The 19,008-nt window shown below is 47.9% G+C and overlaps 1 protein-coding gene across 1 annotated transcript in view; it reads left to right on the top strand.

The window, feature by feature from the left end:
- Nucleotides 1–4,377, top strand: part of IRF4 (interferon regulatory factor 4) — a 12,165-nt gene extending 7,788 nt beyond the window's left edge. Inside the window, exons 7-8 of the mRNA XM_010144522.1 lie at nucleotides 2,260–2,372; nucleotides 4,234–4,377. Coding sequence (XP_010142824.1) covers nucleotides 2,260–2,372; nucleotides 4,234–4,377 — 257 coding nt within the window. The remainder of the gene's footprint in view (nucleotides 1–2,259; nucleotides 2,373–4,233) is intronic.
- The last annotated feature ends 14,631 nt before the right edge of the window (nucleotides 4,378–19,008 follow it).

The following is a 19,008-nucleotide window of genomic DNA, read 5'->3' as shown; positions in this document are numbered from 1 at the left end:
CAGGAGATCTCTGCCAGGAGAGGAACTCTTGAACAGCAGATGGAGAGCTGCTCTGGACCACAGCTATTAGCATCCTGTTGAGGAGCTGGACCCTGCAATGCAAACTGTGCCAGAGCATCGAGGCCCACGTTGAGCAGTCTGTACTGCTGAGAAGGCTAACGTGGCAATGAATCAGACAGCAGGTGGATGGTCTCTGGAGATTACTGCGTAATAAATGCAGTAGATCAGGCGGGTGGAGAGTTTGGGAGCGTGAGGGTGGCAGCCAGAGGAGGGCTGGCTTGGCAGAAGGAGAGGTGGCTGGTATCGGAGTACCAGGAGACGAGGAAAGTTTGGGGAGGCACGTGGGGAGCCCTGTGGGGTTGGGAAGGGAGATGGAATGAGCAGAGAGTTTTGGAGAAGTGGAAGGCTGAACTCAAGCCCCAGTTATCCTCCTGAAGGGAAAAAAGAGCTTTCTTCTCCAGGTCCGCGCCACTGGCTGCTGTTTGGCACTGCCACAGGTTTCTGGCATTTGGAGAATTGCTGAGGTCAAATAAAACTGGGGGAAAAGGGAAAAAAAAAGGAAAATAGGGTTTTGAGGGAGACCCTGGGGAGAATTATGCTTTACTCTGTGTTTTAAGTGAGCTGCCCATTGTTTTACCCTTATAACTGACCCTGCCAGTAAGACCAGTAGTCCCAAGTCAGGGTTGTGACACTATTGTGGAAGCCACTGAATTCACACCTTGGCCTGAAAAGCTTGTGGTTAGATTAGAAATGACATGGGTGTATTTCGGGAAAAGGTGCATTTGTAATGCCAAGTTCTAAGACGAGATCTTCTTTCCCCGTGTAGCAGGGGGTGCTTCATTATAAGACACTGGCTTTAATATTAATTCCGGCTTTTTCCACAGGGCGTGAAGGGGGTTATAAATTAAAACAAGATCTTTACCAATCAACTATGTAGAAATACCTCACATAACGCAGACTTTAATAAGGATATTGTATTAGATGCAATTTTCTTTTTTTTTTTCTGGAGGGAATTGCAGTGTCTAAACCACAGCATAGTGATTTTGGGCCAAGCAGAAGCCTGTTATAAAGGCCTCCCCCGCTATCTTTCATAACACTCTACGTGTTAGAGTAGTAACATAATTTGACCTTTTCCCTTTGTGCAAGGGTGTGGATTAGTGAAGGAAGTACAGAAGGGCAGCAGACACGGGCGCTTTTGATGGCTTGGTGCATGGCTTTAAGGTTCTTCACCTTCCCATGTCACCACTTCTAGGCGGTGGTGACAGTGGCTCCATGACTGTGTCTAGCTGAGGCTGAATTCCATGGCTGGCAGTAGTTTGAGTCTCTGGCTCTACTAAATCATTGGTTTCAGTGCTGCTGTGGGGTGTCGGCTTGAGTGGGTCCTGGCTCCTGCTGGTGTTTGTTCCAGGAGGTTCTGCTGTGGAGGCCCGGTAAAAATACCATTTGGAAGCCATCCCGGTTTGTGCGTGTGCAGTGACTTGTGAGGCAAGGCAAGCAGAAAGATTGCAGTGTTATGACTAGCTCCCCCTGATGTGTGGGGAAGTCTCCAAACTCGGTGTCTTCTCCCTACCTCTTGTCTTTTTCCTGACTTCTCTCATCCTCTCCTGGACTTAATGTGCTCCAGCATCCTCCACTTGGAGCTGGGCCTTCCACAGGATCTTTCTTAGTGGCCTGTACTGGTTTTGGCTAGAATAGTTTTATTTTTCATAGCAGTCCATGCGGTGCTCTGGTTTGAATTGGTGATCAAAACAGCGCTGGTAACACAGGCACGTTTCAGCTAATGCAGAACAGTGCTTGCACAGCGCCAAGGCTTTCCCCATTTCTCACTCTGCCCCTACAGCAAATGGACAAGGTTGGGAGGGGTGGCTGGAGTGGACAAGAGGTTGGGGGAGGACACAGCTGAGACAGCTAACGCAGGCTGACCAAAGGGATATTCCCTACTGTATGACCTCCTGATCAGCAGTAAAACTGGGGTGGGAGTTTGCCAGAAATTGCTGTTGCTTGGGGACTGGCTGGGCATCAGTTGTCTGGTGGCGAGCGATTGTGTTTTCATCACTTGTTTTAATTTGTTTTGTTCTGTGGGGTTTTGTTTGTTTGTTTTTTCTTTTTACCTATTAAACTGTCTTTGTCTCTTTTTCTCACTTTTCCCCTTCTGATTTCTTCCCCGTTCTGGTGGTAGGAGTGAGCGAGTGCCTGCGTGGTGCTTGCCTGCCTGCCTGCCGGGGTTAACCCACAACACGGTCCTTTCTCTCTTCCCAGAGCTGCAAGCCTTTGCTCACCATGGACGTCCGCTGCCGAGATACCAGGTTGCTCTGTGCTTTGGGGAGGAATTTCCAGATCCACAGAGGCAGAGGAAACTAATTACAGCCCACGTAAGTAGGACTTCTGCCTTAGCTAAAAGAAACGTTTTCCTTGGAGAATATGACTCCCTCAGTCAGACTTTTCTACCTTGTGTGGGTTGTGAGGAAGGTAATAAATTCTTGCAAATGCAGCACCATCCAGACCAGGGTTGAATCCCCAGATCTGCCAAGAACTGACTGGTAGTCCTCAGCAGAGCAGACCACCTGATCTCCCTCTCCACAGAGCATAAGTGTCATCTGTGATCTCTTGCAAATCCGTTCAAAACCTAAAGCCAAAAGGCACCCTGGAAGAGCTGGACTGTGGTGTTACTGCTGGCCCAGCTGTGCAGCATCTTGGGCTGCCAGGCTGCTGCAGGATGTGGTGCTTTCACAACTGCTGCAGCTGAAGGTGCTCCAGAATCCTGCATCTCAAGGACCTCAGCCCTTAATGGGATGCAGGGGCTGCCTGCGCAGCTTCAGAGTTAAGGTAGCTGGCAAGCTTATGGGCTGGCTGACCACAGTTCGCATACACTCAAAGCTAGTGTTTCGGGTGCTATCTGAGAGAGGGTGATGACAGAGAGTGAGACCAGGTACTTTCTAAATTGTCTGTACTCGTCCATAAAACCACAAGAGAGGTGATAACACACACATTAGTGGCAGGGCTTAGTTTATTGCATCCTCAGGAAGAAACCTCAAGTGTCTCTTAATTTTTCAAAAGCCCCTTTGGCAGCAGCATGAGTCCCAAGTCAGACTTTTGTCATAAGCCATGTCTTCCCCTTAGGTACTGCCACACCGCTGCTTAGTGACTCTCTGTGGTGGAAGGTGGGAAGATCACAATTCCATCCTGAGCTATGCAGTGGCTTTTCTGTGAGCCCGTACCTCCTGCTCTTTCCAGAGTTTGTTTCCCCCTTACCTCACGCTGTCCCACCTTGGAGGCTGGTGTGCCTCCACCATCCCACTGAATAGCTGTGCTCTGGGAGCTGTCTGGCTCATTGGCCCTGCTGTCTTCTCATCTCACCCATGGTGGGGATGGGAGGTGCTCAGCTGCCTCCGAATGCCGATGAGAGGAGCGGAACGGGGATTGGTGGGGCTGCTCCAAGGCAGTGATCCCTTCTGGCTCTCTCCCTTACTACAGGTGGGACCCACAGTCAGCATATTTTTCCTCCAAAATGTGTCCGTGTCGTAACGTGAAGGGGCTGGCTGACCAGCGGGAGAGGGTTGCAGGGAAGAGTTGTCCAACCTCTCTGTCCCCTGAGAGTAAGGACAGCTTCACGTGTTTGTGCTCAGTACACAACTTAAATATTTGCAGTGGAGCTCAAAGCCCTGAGGATGATTTCTGAACAGTCAGAAGTGAGGGCACAGCGTTAAGTCGCTCTTAGTGTTTGAACAGGTTCCTCATCAGAGGCTGGAAGAACAGCAACCAAAGTAACCTGGTGTTAGATAGACGTCTAATTTCAAACACAGTTGTTTGGTGACGTATCTCAGTCTACCTGAGGGCTCCAGCATTTCACGTTAAGTCCTCAAAGTAGTTCACAGTGCAGGGGAGACTTACAGTGCTTTAGTTACGCACTTGAACACATGGAGTAGCCACAGACACGTCTGGCCTATAGGCATTGCTCACACTCGGGGGCTGGCTAAGGGACACTGGTGTGTGTCTTCTAAATGATGGCCGTGGAGGTAAGGAGTGCGTGCGGTTAGCAAGGTGCTTGGCAGCAGAACAGGCAAGGCCTCGTTTAAAATAGAGTTTAGTAAGACCACTGAAATAATTTTCCCATTCTGGTAAGCAGAACTGTTTTGTCCTGCCTTGTTTTTGACTTAAGACCACTGTAAGTAAATAAGATGAGGAGCAAGAAATTTTGTCACGTGTCTGATTAACATTTTGTCTGTTCTTAAGGTTGAACCAATGTTTGCCAGGCAGCTGTATTACTTTGCTCAACAAAACAGCGGACACCTTCTGAGAGGCTATGATTTACCAGAACTTGTGACTAGTCCGGAGGATTATCACAGATCTATTCGCCATTCCTCTATTCAAGAATAAGATCCCCAGAAAAAGTGTTTTTAAGGGCACTGTAAAGATTGTGCAGAGTGGAGGAGCAGTTCTGGGTTCAATTTGGAGATCCACTTCACAGCTGGATGCGTTCAGGGGTTCAAAGATAGGAAAGTGAACTAGGACAACTGTACTGTATGACACAAAGGATGATTCTTCAACGTTTGGATGCTACATCTCACATAGGTTCCAGTGTCGCAGAGAATAACTCAAAACTGACAAAACGATTGCTATGTTTACGTTTGCTTAATGTTCTCCTTGGCTTCAAGGACTGATTCTTGCTGGGTTCTTACAGCCAGAGTTTACATGGTAACATTTGCAGGGCTATTTATTTTGCATTATCGATCTCAGGGAAGGTACATAAATTTGCGGTGTTTCCAATTTGTAGCTACTATGGGTGGGTAGCAAACGTAGATGGTTTATTGAGAACAGCTAATACATGTACGTGGTTATAAATTTAGATTCGTAAGTGTGATGCCTATATTCTTGTATAGAATATTTCAGTGTATTTTTTAAGAACAATGCAATTCTTCAAAGACGTATTTTTTTAATGCCTGACTGACATTTCACCTGACAATTCATTTTGTGGCTGCCACTGTTGTTACTGGATTAGCCCCCATAATGGCAGTCTCTAAGGTGGTGTACTTATGGTACTGTGTTAAGAAAAGTGGCCGCTCAGCTCGTATTACCTGTGGATTTAGTGGATTAACCACTCCGATTTTAGAGTCCCGAAAAGCAGGTTTAAAAATCAACTACATTTTCCTTATAATTGAAAGTTACTATGCACTATATACGTGTGTGTGTATATATATATATATGCATTAGAATTAAGTTGGCAGATCTTGAAAATAGCACAGAAATGGTCCTGCTAGCCCTTTTTTGATGTCACATGCATGAGCCAGGTTAAAATAACCACCACCTCTGACTTAGACAGAGCCAGCTCTGCTCGCTGTGTGCACTTACAGCTTCCTTCCAGTGGTACTGAAGTGAATGTGAAGGGAGTTCAAGGAGAGCAGCGTTTGGCCTCCTGTATTAAGACAGTCAAGGAAATACCTGTTTTAATGTATGTTTTAACAGATCGTATAGAAGTATAGTTTGATGCAATTTGCAGCTTTTAACGATAGGGTTCCGTTACAAAGACGAAGAGAAGAGGTCTGTTGGCTATGCATGTCAGTGAACTTTCCTCACTGGTGAGCAGACCATGTGATCTTAGTAGCTTTCAACTCCAGAGCACGATCTCTCAATGCTTAACAGACAGAATTCACTTGACTTTCTAAATGAGGAAGAAAAAACGGTACTTGGTCTGGCAGCAGACTTATGTTCTAGGGACTTTGAATTTATACATCTTAAAGATGCGTACTCTTTTGGGATATATTATCCCCCTTCTTCTCCACAGTGCCAAGCAGAGTTAACGGATCATTTTTACTTTTGTGTTCTTTGTAACTTGAAGTGTTTCTCCTCGTTTAAAGATTTTTATAGGGGAGACCTCTTCCGTAGACATTAAAAGCACTGCTCTAGGTGACCTCCAAAGCTTCTGCATATGCTTCTGGCCCGTGCATCATTTTACTGAAAGGTACTTTTGTGTTCAAATTCAACTAAGAAGTGGTACATTACAAATACTTGATGTGTTTTTCGCTTTTCTCTAGTAGTCGTTGCTTCATATGCTCGTTGCTTCAGCCCACATCTTAGAATAAAGTCCTTATTCCCTCCAACTTCATTGGTATGTGTTATTTTCAGCAGCAGGGCAAATCTAACAGGCCCAGTTCTGCACAGTGAACCTGGGCAGCACTGTTGGCTAAATCTGTGGGGAACTCTGTTTTAAGTCAAAAGTGCAGGGAGGAGTCAAAAGGTAAGGATTTTTTCTTACGGAAATGTCTTTGGTATTAGCTATAGTTAGTAGAAAAAGGGAAAATAGGAAGTTGCCCTTTGGCCGTTGGTTTCCTACAGGTGAAGCAGCAGAGCCCTGCAGCTGGGGATCTTGTGCTGCCGCACACCTGAGGACTCTGTCCCTGCCCCTCCATGATCTCTGGGGCTGGGGACTGGGCTGGTGCCACCCCCGCCCAGCCCAGCACTCAGGGACTCTCTGACCTACCACTTGCCAGGCTGGCGACTGGAGCTGGAGGTGGTGGGTACCGGTCACGATAGTTTCCAGAGTGTTTTCGGGTGGGAAAAGCTGGGAATGGGTGAAAAGGAGGAAGGATGACGAGTGAACTAAAATAGCAAAGTTAAGAATAGAAGTGAATTTCACTGGGCAGTCCCTGTTTACTGGAAATCAGGGTCCTGAGAAGAGTCCCTGGGTGCAGTAGCTTACAGACAGAGCGGGGTGTGAAAAGTAGTTATGAGATTTGTGAAGTGTCTGAAGACGGTGGGTGGGGGGAGCATTTTCTCTTTATGTGGAGGTTCCTGTTGACTGTCGAGACGCATTATCATTTTTGGCTTTGGAATGAGCTTGTAATTATTTCCCTTGAAGGAACATGTTTTAAAGTCAGTGGCTGTGAGGAGGGAGGGAGAAGAGCACCATCTATGTTCTGGCCAAACACAACTTGCTCAGTTTGAATGCAGAGTGATGCAGGTGAAAGACTTCTTTTAACCAAGCAAAGAGGCTGAGAGGGAGCCTCTTGGGAGGATTGGGGCAGGGAGAAGAGTGGAAGCTGTAGATTTGTACCATAAATTATTTTGCAAGTGAGGACTTTAAATCTGTGTTGGACTTTTTTGACCATCTCTTCCTGTTCAAAATAACTAATGGATATATAAAGTGGAAAAAAAAAAAAAGCAAACACGTAAAAACCCTGAAAACATTTTCTCCTTTTAGTATCTTTTTCACAGTCACTACGTGAAAGCATTTGAAGTACTTCCTACTTCTGTTAAATTCTGTTTATAGTTTCTGAGGTCTACTTCCTTCCTGTTATGATTTCGGTGGTGTTATAAATGACATGTTTTACTCCTGTCAACACCGAAGGCATAGCTGGTGTTTTTTTCACATGATTTCAGCGTGCGATTTGTGTCAGTATTGGTTTCTCTGATTTTAATGATTTAATTATTAATTATTTAATTATTTTAATACAGCCGTGCTCAAAATGGTGCCTTGAAAGGGTTTTGTGCCAGAGCTCTGCAGCTCAGCTGAAGTACCTGTATTCAAAGTTTGGTTCCATTAAGTGGTTTTGCCTACGGCAGTAAGCTGTATTAGCCTCAAAGGGATTGTAGGTTAACCAGAAACAGGGAGATGCATTTTAAGATGAAATACAATGTAACAGGGTTTGTGGAAAAAACACAGGATTCACGTGAAAACCCCCGTGGCCTTTAAGACAGGCGTATGTTCGCTGTTTACATCATGATTTGTCAGCAGCGTGGAGGTGGGGAAACACCACCTTTGGCAGAGAGCTTTCAGAAGAAAAGTAAAGCATTTTCTCTTGAATGCTCTCAGCTCATCGTCTGTGTGTATATACTTGTAGAGATGTAGAGGAGGGAGGAAGAGAGAAAGAGTACCAAAAGAAAAAAAAAAAAAAAGCCGAGCAGTTAGTTAGGAACAATCATAACATCTCCTTTCCCAGGCAGAACTACACGCGAAGTTTAGCTGAATTCAGATGACAAGATTTTAAAGATTGCCGGGGAGTTTTTTATCTGAATTCTGATGTGGGTAATGGAAGGCTAAAAGTTACTATTTGTGATCAAGTGCACGTGAGTTTGGTCAGCTCCAAAGGGAGGTGGACAGGTCCCTCTGACTTGGAGCAGCTAGGAGGTAGCTGATGTCCGCTCGTTCAAGCACTTTTAACCTTTCAGGTGTGTAGCCAGGAAAGCTCATCCTCTTTGTATCCCAGCGGGGTGGTTACATCCACTGCATCCCAGAACCAGCTCCACTGCTGGGCTATGGGTACCAACTGCCTGAATGCCTACAAAATGCTCAGTGCCTTGACCGTGCCAATGGCAGTCAAGGAGGAGCTAAGTTAGGTGTCTCAGAATAACACTCATCAAACTGTAGACATTGTGTAACTGATGAACATGCTGATTGGATGGGTGGTTGTTGGCAACTGGCAAGAGGGTAAGGCAATCATCTGTGCTCAAGCGGAATCTGTAAAGCAGGACAGGTGCCTTGATTCCGGGCTTGGATTTGGTTTTCCACTTTGCACTGGCAGAATCTGTCCTGAAAGCTGATGTCTGAGTGGCTCTGCACATGGTGGTGTTTCACAAAAGGCAATAGTCAAGAAAGGGTAGACACCAGTCCACATTTTCAGCTCTTACATAGCAATAGCGTCATGCCCTGTGAAACAATGGAGATGAAACACAGGATTTTGTTTTGCAAATGCATGTTTATTGTTTCCACAGTGTTGGCACAGCACGGTTGCCTCGCATATCTCTGCAGGCCAGCTGGCAATCTCCTGCCACACCAGTTACAGTGCGCTGGGCACTTTTCTCAAATAGGCTTTGACTGTCATTTCCTGCTCCCTTCAAAAGACAGGTCGTGAATTATGCACAAATTCTGCCTTCCAAGCTAAAAGAACAGGCAGATTTAGGTGACTTTTTTTCACAAACCACAGGTAACGCATGTCCTCTGTATTCCTGGGAAGTGGTTTTGTCTTTGACCTTTGGGCTCGCTGTGTTTTGTTTTCAAGACTGGTTTCTGAGTTCTTCCTCTAGAAATGCTGAAATCCAAAATCTTGTGGATTCCTGTTGGCCTGGCTGCTCACCCCAGCTTTTAATCCCTTTCCTGGCCAGGTAGAAATGATGTCCGTGTACTATCAAAGAAGTCACCTACCAGAGAAAGTTCTGTGAATGTCCACGTGAACCTGGTGAGGTTAGAGCAGGCACTTGCGTCTTGGTAACTGCAATATGCTTGCCAAGCTCTGTCAGCTGTGTCAGTGCTGGTGCCCAGTGTGCATCACCACCTGGGAAACAGATTTCACTGCTTGCAGCATGCTGTCCACCCTCCTTCGTGAAAAGCAGATGTTTAAATCTGCGTCAGGCAGCTAGAGGAATCCCTTGATTTCTTCAGGTCTGCAAGATGCAGACTCTCGCTCTGAGCTGGGGATGGCCGGCGCAGCACAGGCGGAGGTCAGACACTGTCCGGTTCTGCTGTTTGTCTACAAAAAGCATTAGCCTGTCTCTGTCCATGGTTGAGTCCTACCCGTGTATCAGGGGACTGTTTATCTAACGGGCTCATACGCTTTCTCCTTCTACAGGTACCAGCCTTGGTACCAGTCGTGAAGATATTTTCTTCTTTTCTGGTGGTTGCAGCCATCTAGTAATGTGCATTGCTAAATAGCTGGTTCTGGGTCTAGCTAGCACTTTCGGCTCTCTCTTGAGTCCTCTCTCTTCATCTTCCTCTACACTACGAGCAAGGTGTAAAGGCAGGCAGTGTTTCTTACCATTTATGCAGTGCCAAGTATGATGGGAAACCAAAAAGTGCTCAGCAGAATATAACCATTTATACTAGGCTTTCCCGTAGGAAGCTGGGCTGGTGTGCAGCTTGTTTCTGCCTGAGCCACCACATTCAAATTACTTTTTCTCAAGGAGGTGATTGAATCGATTGTTTCTCACGCTCCCATTACAGCCATTCATAATTTTCTCATAAAAATGAAGGCTGAGCATTTCCAGTTTCCTCCACAGAGCATCTAGCCTCAGATAAAATCGCATTTAGAGCTAGATGCCCTACCTTTTTCCTTTCAGACTTCTGGGCTTCACAATTTTTATATCCTCAGAAACCAAAGTTTTGGGTCAGGTCTAGTTACATCTCCAGTCACTCATTTTCATTTCCTTTTTTTCGCACATGATCAAGAGGTTTAGCCCTCTTCATGACTGTCCCCTCCCACAGAAAAAAACCCTGTGAGGAGTAACGAGAGAGAAAGACTTCAAAAACAGGGTGAGTGACCTCATCATGTATCTGCTGTTGAGACGTCAGTCTCCAAGAAATAGGAAAGGTCAGAGTTGTTTAGAACCAGGGGTTTTTTTCACCACACTGCTGAAATACCCAGACCAGGTCTGAAGAATTTATGCTATGCTCAACCCTTATCTTGTATTTTCCCAAAATATTTGGATACCTTCCATCCAGAGGAGTTGCTGCCGTATGATTTTTAACATGGAAGCTATGATTTTTAACATTTTTAACTGAAGCACCAGTCGTGGTAGCCTTCACCAGGCCTGGGCTTCCCAAAAGAAAGCAATGAGACAAATGACAGGCGTTTGCATGGGAATAGTGCAAAATCATTCTTTTTCCTTTTACACGAAACACAGTTTTTCTTCCTGAGCTTCTCCCACCCCCAGTAGAACCAATCCTAGCAATTTTCATTGTGCCACCTTATTGATTGTATTATTTGGACTAATTAGCCCTGATGGCGCTGGGCTTTGCGCAGCAAATGGAAAGGAGGCGGACAAGCCTTTTCCGTGATGGTGTGGCAGGAAGGTGGAGGAGCCAGGAGCTGTGTCGCAGGTGCTGTGGGCCAGGGAGGGGCTTTGCTTGACATCCCTGGGTGTGGATGCAGGTCACCCACGCCCACACACGAGACGGTGACAGCCTGAAGGCTGACTCTGAAGCCTCACTTTCCTTTAAAACCATCACTCTATGAATAAAATGGCTTACCTACAAGGCCCACACAGATACAGGCACCGTTTAAATATAGCAAGCAGTGATGTCTATCTGTAAATTACAAGGAAATGAATAAATCGTAGCAATGTAAACCACAAAAAGGAAGCTTGAAATCAGCCTGGAGCTGTGATAGGTCGGCTTCTGCTGAGGAACCCTGCCGAGCCTTCACCATCCGCTACAGCGGTGACACAGCCGCTGGGGCCAACCCACCCGCCCGGCTCCCCGGCACGCATACCTGTGTGCCACTGCTCACCAGCGATCTGGCCCACATCTAGAAGTCTAGACCTGTGTCATGGGGGCACCTGCACTCAGGCCAAAGCCGAAGGTGCCTTTCTGCAGGGGGGAGATGGCGTGGCGTTTTCTGGAAACCAATGAGTTCATTTCTGGGAGGTGGTGGTGGGGAGTGCTTCAGCACACAGGGGGCTGGGTGTGAAGAGGATTAACGCAGGAAGTTGGGGGGGAAAGGTTTTTTTCTTTTCTTTTTCTTCTTCTTTTTTTAAAAATCTGAAGCACAGTTTCTGTGCTGCTTACCATCCTGCAGCCTGCTAGGTGCAGATGTTTGGCAAGATTATTTGGCTCGGCTTCATTTATTATTATGAAGGCTGATTATGTTTTTTCTTTGCAAAAATTATATTAAAACCAGGATCATTAAGCAAAACATGAAGATTTTGAATACAGAATATGTACGTGCGTGTGTGTGTGTGTGTGGCTGGCAAGCCGCCCTCACCCCTCTGAAACGCCGTTTTACACATTTGGTCAGGTTGATTCCCTGCGGGTGACAGAAAGGTGCTGATGAGCTGGGGAGAGAAGGGAAGACCAGGTGAGCACATGTGAACGGGCTTCTACTGCAGAGTCATGGCATGTATTAGGCATTTATTTTTTTAGACTCCACTTGGGAAGGAGTGTCCACCTACATACGCCCTTGCACCTTACTAAACTCCAGTGTCCTGCGCTGTAGGACACAAGCAGCTAATTGTGCTACTCCAAAACTGTCTTTCCTGCAAGGTCTTACGGAAAACAAACCACACACTCCAAGGACCCCAATAAACCCATTCCTCCTCCTTCCACATGCTTGGTGTTCCCAGGATGCAGACTTTAGCTCTGGTACCAACAACCCCTTCCCCTGCCCACCAGCTTGGGGAGGTGAGCTCAACTTCTGGCAGGGGAAGGTAAATCCTCACAAGCAGTCTCTCCTTCCAGCCCCTCTGGCACACCCCTGCGGAGGGGCCACTACTGAAGTTATTCTGGCAGGTTGTTTATCAGCGCTGTTCTTTACCGTACCTGCCAAACTGCATCTTCCCCAGGAAAAACTGTGCATCTTTAGATGGATGAGGCAGAGCAGAGTGACTGCGGGCATGGACCCAGTGGGTGCTAGGAGCAAGAGAGGTTGCAGGACAGCTGTTTGAGAACCGTTCAGTTGCCAGCTTTAGCGCGGTATCATTAGGACCATTTAGTACATGTTCCTAAGGTGAATTAACTTTACCTTTCACAAGGGAAGGGGTGAGAAAGTCTGGAGGGCAGAAGTGGATTTTGGCCAGGAGGAAGTCAGCTATTTCTCAGAAATAAGGCAGCACCTGCAGATGTGGGGATCAGGAAAGGCACAATGCATAAAGACAACTCACTCCCCCTGCCTTCTCCCCACCAAAAAAAAGAAAAAGAGAAGCTAAAACTGGTTGCAAAAAGGAGGGCAGGTATGAGCTGTTGCTTGTGGGTGCACAGGTTATGTGGTGGGGGGAATGGGAGCTGCGATGGGGACAGGAAGACATCTGTCTGCAAGGGGTGAGGGAGGAACACCATAAGGGAACGGGCCAGGAGCAAGCCTGGAGAGCAACCCAGGGAGGAGGATGGGACAGGAAGTGAAAGGGCTCCCCAAGGGTCAGCGGTAGTGAGGTTGGCCATGGAGGAAGGCAGCGGTGAGGTTGCTAAGTGGAGGTGTAAGTGGAGGGAGAAGGAAAAATTGCAGAATACAGTGCAGTGGGTCATGCGTGGAATAGGGGAGGAAACTGGAGCAAGAGTTTGGAGGAGGGAGGGTACAGCAAGAGGGATGTTGCAGCCACTGGTACTCTGGCAAGCAGGATTAAGGGAGGCCGGGGAAGAGGATGGAGTATTGTGATAGTCAGAAATAAGGCGCTGGTTGTTTTTAGAGGAGTCTGTGCTGGTTGGCTAGGTCTAGAGGAGCTGGAGGAGACGGTTTTTGGAGGGCCTTGCCAGGAGGCCTTCAGCCATGCTGGGAGAACAGGAAAAAGTAGATCTTGAACCGGGATAGAGTTAACCAGAAAGGACCCAGTGCTAGAGAGAGAGAGAAAAGCAGGAGACTCTAAGCTTTTGGAGAGGTGTTGAAGGAACTTAGCTCTGCAGAAGGAGGCTGGAAACAGGCAGCAAAGCCACAGCTAGTGATACAGCCGAGGTCACAGCAAGGCCAGGCAAAGAGACAAGAAGATGATGCTGAGGGAGAGAAGAAGGTGGCCATAGAGAAGGAACTGAGAGCCCGAAGATCAGATAAGGAGCAGTATGTAGCCTGAAGAACGTTTTTAAGATGAGCGAAAGTTAACAAGTGGTCCTGATGTGGTGAAGCCTTAGTGAAAGTGGGATGCTGAATAAATCCTCAGTTCCTCAACACAATCAAGCGAAGCTTCCTTGGCTTCAGGTAAGCATCTCCCCACATCCACCCACGTGCTTCTGCTCTGACCCAGTTCTCTCCAGCTTCATGTTCGGAGGGAGAAAGCAAAGGGTATTACTTTTGGAACAAGAAGACAGCAGTTTTGCTCAGTCCACCCAGGAACCTTGTCAAGACTGCGAAGGGTTTAATGGGTCAGGAAGGCTGTTTTTAAGTAGCGTGTAGTTCAATGAATCATTGATTTTATTGCCCGTGATGCAAAGGTATCAGATGCTATTGCTAGCCAACACTTCTTTTCTGGAAAGTGCCAGCCCCTTGGCCTGGCAATGCCATGACTGTGCTCCCAGCAGAAGGCACTGGTGTGAGCTGCACGGGTGCAGGGAAACACATCCACATGGCACGCACAGGATTGATTGCTTTGAACCAGCTGGTGCAGCAGGTATGGCCCTTCCCCTTCCACGGACAGACAGTCAACTCCTCACAGGGAGTGACTTCATCTTCCCCCTGAGCCCCTCACAGCCACTCTGTGGACTGGACTGAGGGAGCAACTGCTCCTCTGCCAGCCCATGGGTGAAGGGGAGAGACCAAATGCGCTGCACAAGGAACATCTGTATATATGATACTTGAAACGGCTTCACAGTGATGGCAGTGCCTGGAAAACCTCTCCAGGTTCACAGCCTCTGTGTTTTGGGGTTTGTACAAGTATAGGGCAAGGTCCTCTGCCAGGCAAGAGGAAAGTGTATCCTGCCTTCAGCATGTGCACTGGCGAGGTTTTTCCAAGGAGCAGATAAAGGTCTATGGTAGGTTCAGAGTAAACCCGTGATTAAAGGATGTACAAAGCCTTCCTTCCACCCCTGAACAGCCCTGCGTTTGTTGGTGTGAACTGATGTAGATCTGCTTTTAAACACGCTGGAAGCAGGTGAGCTTTAAGACAGATACACAAAGCAAACATGCTGCTCGTCACTTCTTATGCTGATAATTAAAGCAAAGGTTTTCTTTTTTCTCTAAGAAGTATTGTGAGCTGTGTTCAATTGTGTTAATGGCAGCAGTAACAACAGCAGCTGTAAGTATTATTTTAGTGGAAACTGAGGTGTTGGTGAAACGCTTATAGTCTGGAGTGGGGCAGGGCTGGGGGCGGGGGGAGGCTCAAAATCCCAATTCCACTGACTTTGTGGGCTGAGATTTCCCCCCAGATAGTAAAGTCTGAGTTTTTAAAAAACAGAGATTACATCAGTTATTTGGGAGAGGGTCTGTGATGTTACTTAAATGGTGAGGACATTCCATGAACCTCACAATTGCCTGTGTTTTGATGGCCAATTTGGAACCTAAGCGAGTGATGCGGTGGAAATAATTATCTCACCGTCTGATTTAGTCACTCTGGCAAGGTGTTTGCAGAATGTAGCAGCTCTGTATAGGATAACAAAAAAGCAATGGGCTGGCTAATTCAATTAAAAGCAAATAGCTACACTCTAGGCACTGACAGCATGTGGGAGGAAGTGGTGTTGTTTCCACTGTGACTGGCAGTGAGCGACTAGCAAAAACAAGGTGGTTTGAGGAACGCTTGCGTGTTGATGGCATTTCCCTGTTCTGTTTGTCAAGCAAAGGTGGGAATATAGAGTCAGAATTTACTTGAATCTGTTCTTTTACAAGAAAAGACGAGGGGCCTCCATGGGAGCAATGCCGACCTGCTGTGATGTGCCAGCAGCGCCCAGAGCTTGCCTGCAAAGCGTGTGTGGCAGGTACTCAAACAAAACCTCTGCGGGTGAAACAGAAAAAAAATATCTCTGTGCACAGGGAAAGCTGGAGATGGTAGTTTGTCTGCTGGGAGTGCTGAGTTGCTCTCGCTCTCTTTGTGCCTCAGTAGGGCTCCGACTGCCTGGTGCCAGCTGACGTCTCGTACCTAGAAAAAAGGCTGCCTGTGGCATGGCTGATTCGCTTCAGGCTTGTGGCAGTTGCAGCCCCGCGTCGCAGCCACGAGCTCAGCAGTTCTGGCTGTGGTGTCGAACTGGAGAGTTTCCAGAAGTGAATCAGACTCTCTGCCTGATGGCGGTATCAGACGTGATAGCGCGGCAGCATGTGACAGTACCTTCCTCCACCTCTGCCCGGGTGTGTGTGTTCATCCTTCCCCCGTTATTAAGCTAAAAGGGCTGCCATCGTGTTGGGTGCTTTGCTGCACAGCCTGTGGGACGTTAACTCCCTTCTGACCGCCTTAGACGACTTTGCACGCGCAGCAAATATTTCTTTAGCAAAACTCACGTTAGAAGAAAATTGCCCGTGAATAATTAATTCCGGCCTTTCAGGGGCTTAACCTTCCAGTCCGCGTCTTGAGAGAGAGAGACAGCCCTGAGGTGCAGCCCAGAGGGAGGCAGTTCCGGGGCTCTGTGCCGCACTCACGGGAGAGTGGCAGGGACCACAGCGCAGCCCTCGCCCGTCACAGGGCTGCTTCTCGTTCCCAGCATGACCCCACTTCGAGGGCCTGGACCCCTCCTTCCTGAGCCAGGAGAGAGCCTGGTGGGCACCTTCGGTTTGGCAGGAGCACAGGGCTGTGCAACGACTACGGCGGTGGAGGGGGGAGTGATGTGCAGGGGAGGGAGCACTGGGCAGTGGCCTGAAGACTGAGCCTTCTTCACCGCTTAGCTGCAGCCCCGAGGGCTGCTGCAAACGGTGGGTAGCATCCCACCCCCCGGCCCTTCCTTGGGCCCCCGTGGAAGCAGCACACGGGGCTGTAGCTGCCTTCGATACATGTCTGCAGAGAACAGTATGTGTGTGCAGAGGAGGGGAGCAGGAGCTTCACAGCACAGAAATTCAACCTATGTTTGATGAGGCACCAGCTGACAAGTGTGTGATGCCTCTCGCCCTGGAGCAGGGATTCCTTCACAGCTCTGTGCTCCTACCCTAAGTCCAAAAACGACCTCCCCTGACTGTTACCAAACTCCTCGCTGTAGCTCAGGCTCAGCCTTACAATAGGTTTCGTTTCTGCTCAAATACCTAACAGCAAAAATAAAAAACACATGTAGATTCTTGCCCCTCCTACCCAGTTAATATACTTCAGAAATCTAAACTGGACTCCAGACTTAATTCTGTCGCTTCAGAGATGAATACAGAGGTATAAATCTGGAAAAGCTTAGGCATATCCAGCATTACCTCTGGCCTCCCCTCTGCCCATCCTGATCTTCCCGTGTTGGTTTTGGTGACTTGTTGTCTGCGTCTTGATTCGAACTAGATTACAAACTCTGTGGCGTGGTACACGTGGTTCTCTATCTCGAAGCACCACAAACCATCAGGCCCAGCTGGGAGCTGGCATGGTGGTGTGCTGCAAGGACTAGCCACACCAGGAGAAGGCGGCACAGGATACAATAACGAATGCAGTCAGGACCTGGCATTGCGACAGCACGATTGGCTGGAAATTACCAGTCACACACTTGCTGGCATACCATAGAGCACAGCCCTCCCAGGCTTGCTGGGAGTCTTGGAAGACAGAGCCGTGTCCTGCAACAGCCTCTGTCACCAGCTTTTCATCCCCAGGAGAACGGTGAGAGAAGAGGCAGAGTCCGCAGTGCCATCAGAGGAGCCTCGATACCACAGAAATGAATGTGCAAATCCCTTGATGTGCTCTTGAACTATGTCCACAGCTGATGGTTTCAAACATTGTGGTCGTCTGAAACCGTTTCCATTCCCAGCCCTGGGAAGGGCAGCTCCTGCTGCTCAGTAACGGGGCTTGCATAAGCCGGGCACCTCTGGGGAAGGACCAGGATGCTTCACCTCCAGGTAAACCCCTTGTATCAGTTGTGAACCAGCAATACAGAGACAGCAGCTACTTGACTGCTTTTACTCACGTAAAAAAGCAGTTCTTTCTGCTCTGTGGTTGGCATCAGGATACTTCACACCAGGGATTTCTTTTTAAAAAAAGTCGTTTTCTCTCACCCAGTTTGCATGGGACTATCTCCCACTCTCCCCTCACTCCTATCCCACCATTCTTCTAATTCTCACTGCTTTTGCCTCCTTGTAATTCGGCAGTACTGGCTGAGGAGGGATGGGGCTCAGGTAGGGAGGCAGGCAAGGTGGCTTGCTGGCATTTGTTTCTTTTCAGCAGTTGCGTTGTCATTCCCTGTGCTGGTTTGGCTTTGGGTCACGTTTTGCACAGGTGGGAAAACAAACTCCCTGGTGTTTGCATGGCTCTGTGCCTTGTTAAACTCCTCTTTGGCCCCACAGGGTGTGGAAAGCCTTGTCCTGGCTGACGGGAATGTTTCTGGCCTCACACTACCCAGCATCTCACAGCTCCACGGCCTGAGCCATGCTTGTAGCAGCAGCAGCAGCAGCAGCGTTCTTGGGAATTGAGCTGCAGCCACATGGGAGAGCATTTGTGTTTTTCTTTCTTGTTTTGCTGTTTTTTTTTTCTCCACTGCTGTCACAGGTCTGTCTGCTTTGCCTCTGCCTGTCAATAAGTTGGGGCTGCTGGACAATAAGAATTCTGTTTTGCAGAAGAAGCAGTGAGTTCTGTGACATTTAGGGTTTCGGCTTTTGGTTTTGGGGTTTTTTTTTGTTTGTTTTGTCTTGTCTTGTTTTGTTTTGTTTTTTGTAATCCAGTGAGGGATAGAGGGAAAGCAAAATTTTATTATGATTTTTCCTGGGGAAAAAAATTCCAACAAACAAGGGAAAAAAAAAAGAGTGGCTATTCAAAAACGTGGATAATACTCCACACTAGTAGGGGAGTTGGAAATCAGGGGGTGGGTGCTGGCCCTGCTCAGTCTCCCCAGCCACCTGACCGCTCTGGTGTGAACACCCATGCAGCCCATACCCCAGGCTAAACTACAGCAGTTGCTCTATCACCCAGTGACCTCTCCCCAGCCAAGACAGGGAAGCGCAAAAAGGAGAGGAGACCCAGGGGTTGAAATAAAACCAGATTTAATGAAACAGCCAAACTCATACTATTGCCAGTATACGTACACAAAGTTATACTCAGCCCAGTGAACGTACAGGGGACACAAAAAATGGGAAAGCAGTTCTCAGGAGAAGGGAGGGGAGCAGGAGCAGGAAAAGTCCAAGGAGAGCAGGAGCCCAAGCAGGAGACACCCTCCTCCTCAGCAAATTTCCCCTTTATGCTGACTGTGATGTTTCTGGTCGGGGATGTACCCGTGAGCCAGCTGGGGTCAGCTGCCCTGGCTGACCGGACACCGCTAATGGCCTGCGGAGCATGGCAGCCTGGGATTCTGTCCCGGCGAAACCAGGACAGTACTCCACACCTTATCCCACATCATTTACATCACACCCAAGTCACTACTAATCCTCCCATCTCTCAATACATATATATACACACAGGTATTAGTCCCTTGGTCCATGAGTTATTTCTCCAGAAAGTTCATTGAATTAATTTAGTCCAAAACTGTGGGTTCCATCCGCCAGACAGGTGAGTTGGGCACAGCAG

Source organism: Buceros rhinoceros, unplaced genomic scaffold (genome assembly GCF_000710305.1).
Source record: "Buceros rhinoceros silvestris isolate BGI_N320 unplaced genomic scaffold, ASM71030v1 scaffold10771, whole genome shotgun sequence".
NCBI classification, from domain to species: domain Eukaryota; kingdom Metazoa; phylum Chordata; class Aves; order Bucerotiformes; family Bucerotidae; genus Buceros; species Buceros rhinoceros.
This window is presented reverse-complemented; position numbering and strand designations above follow the sequence as displayed.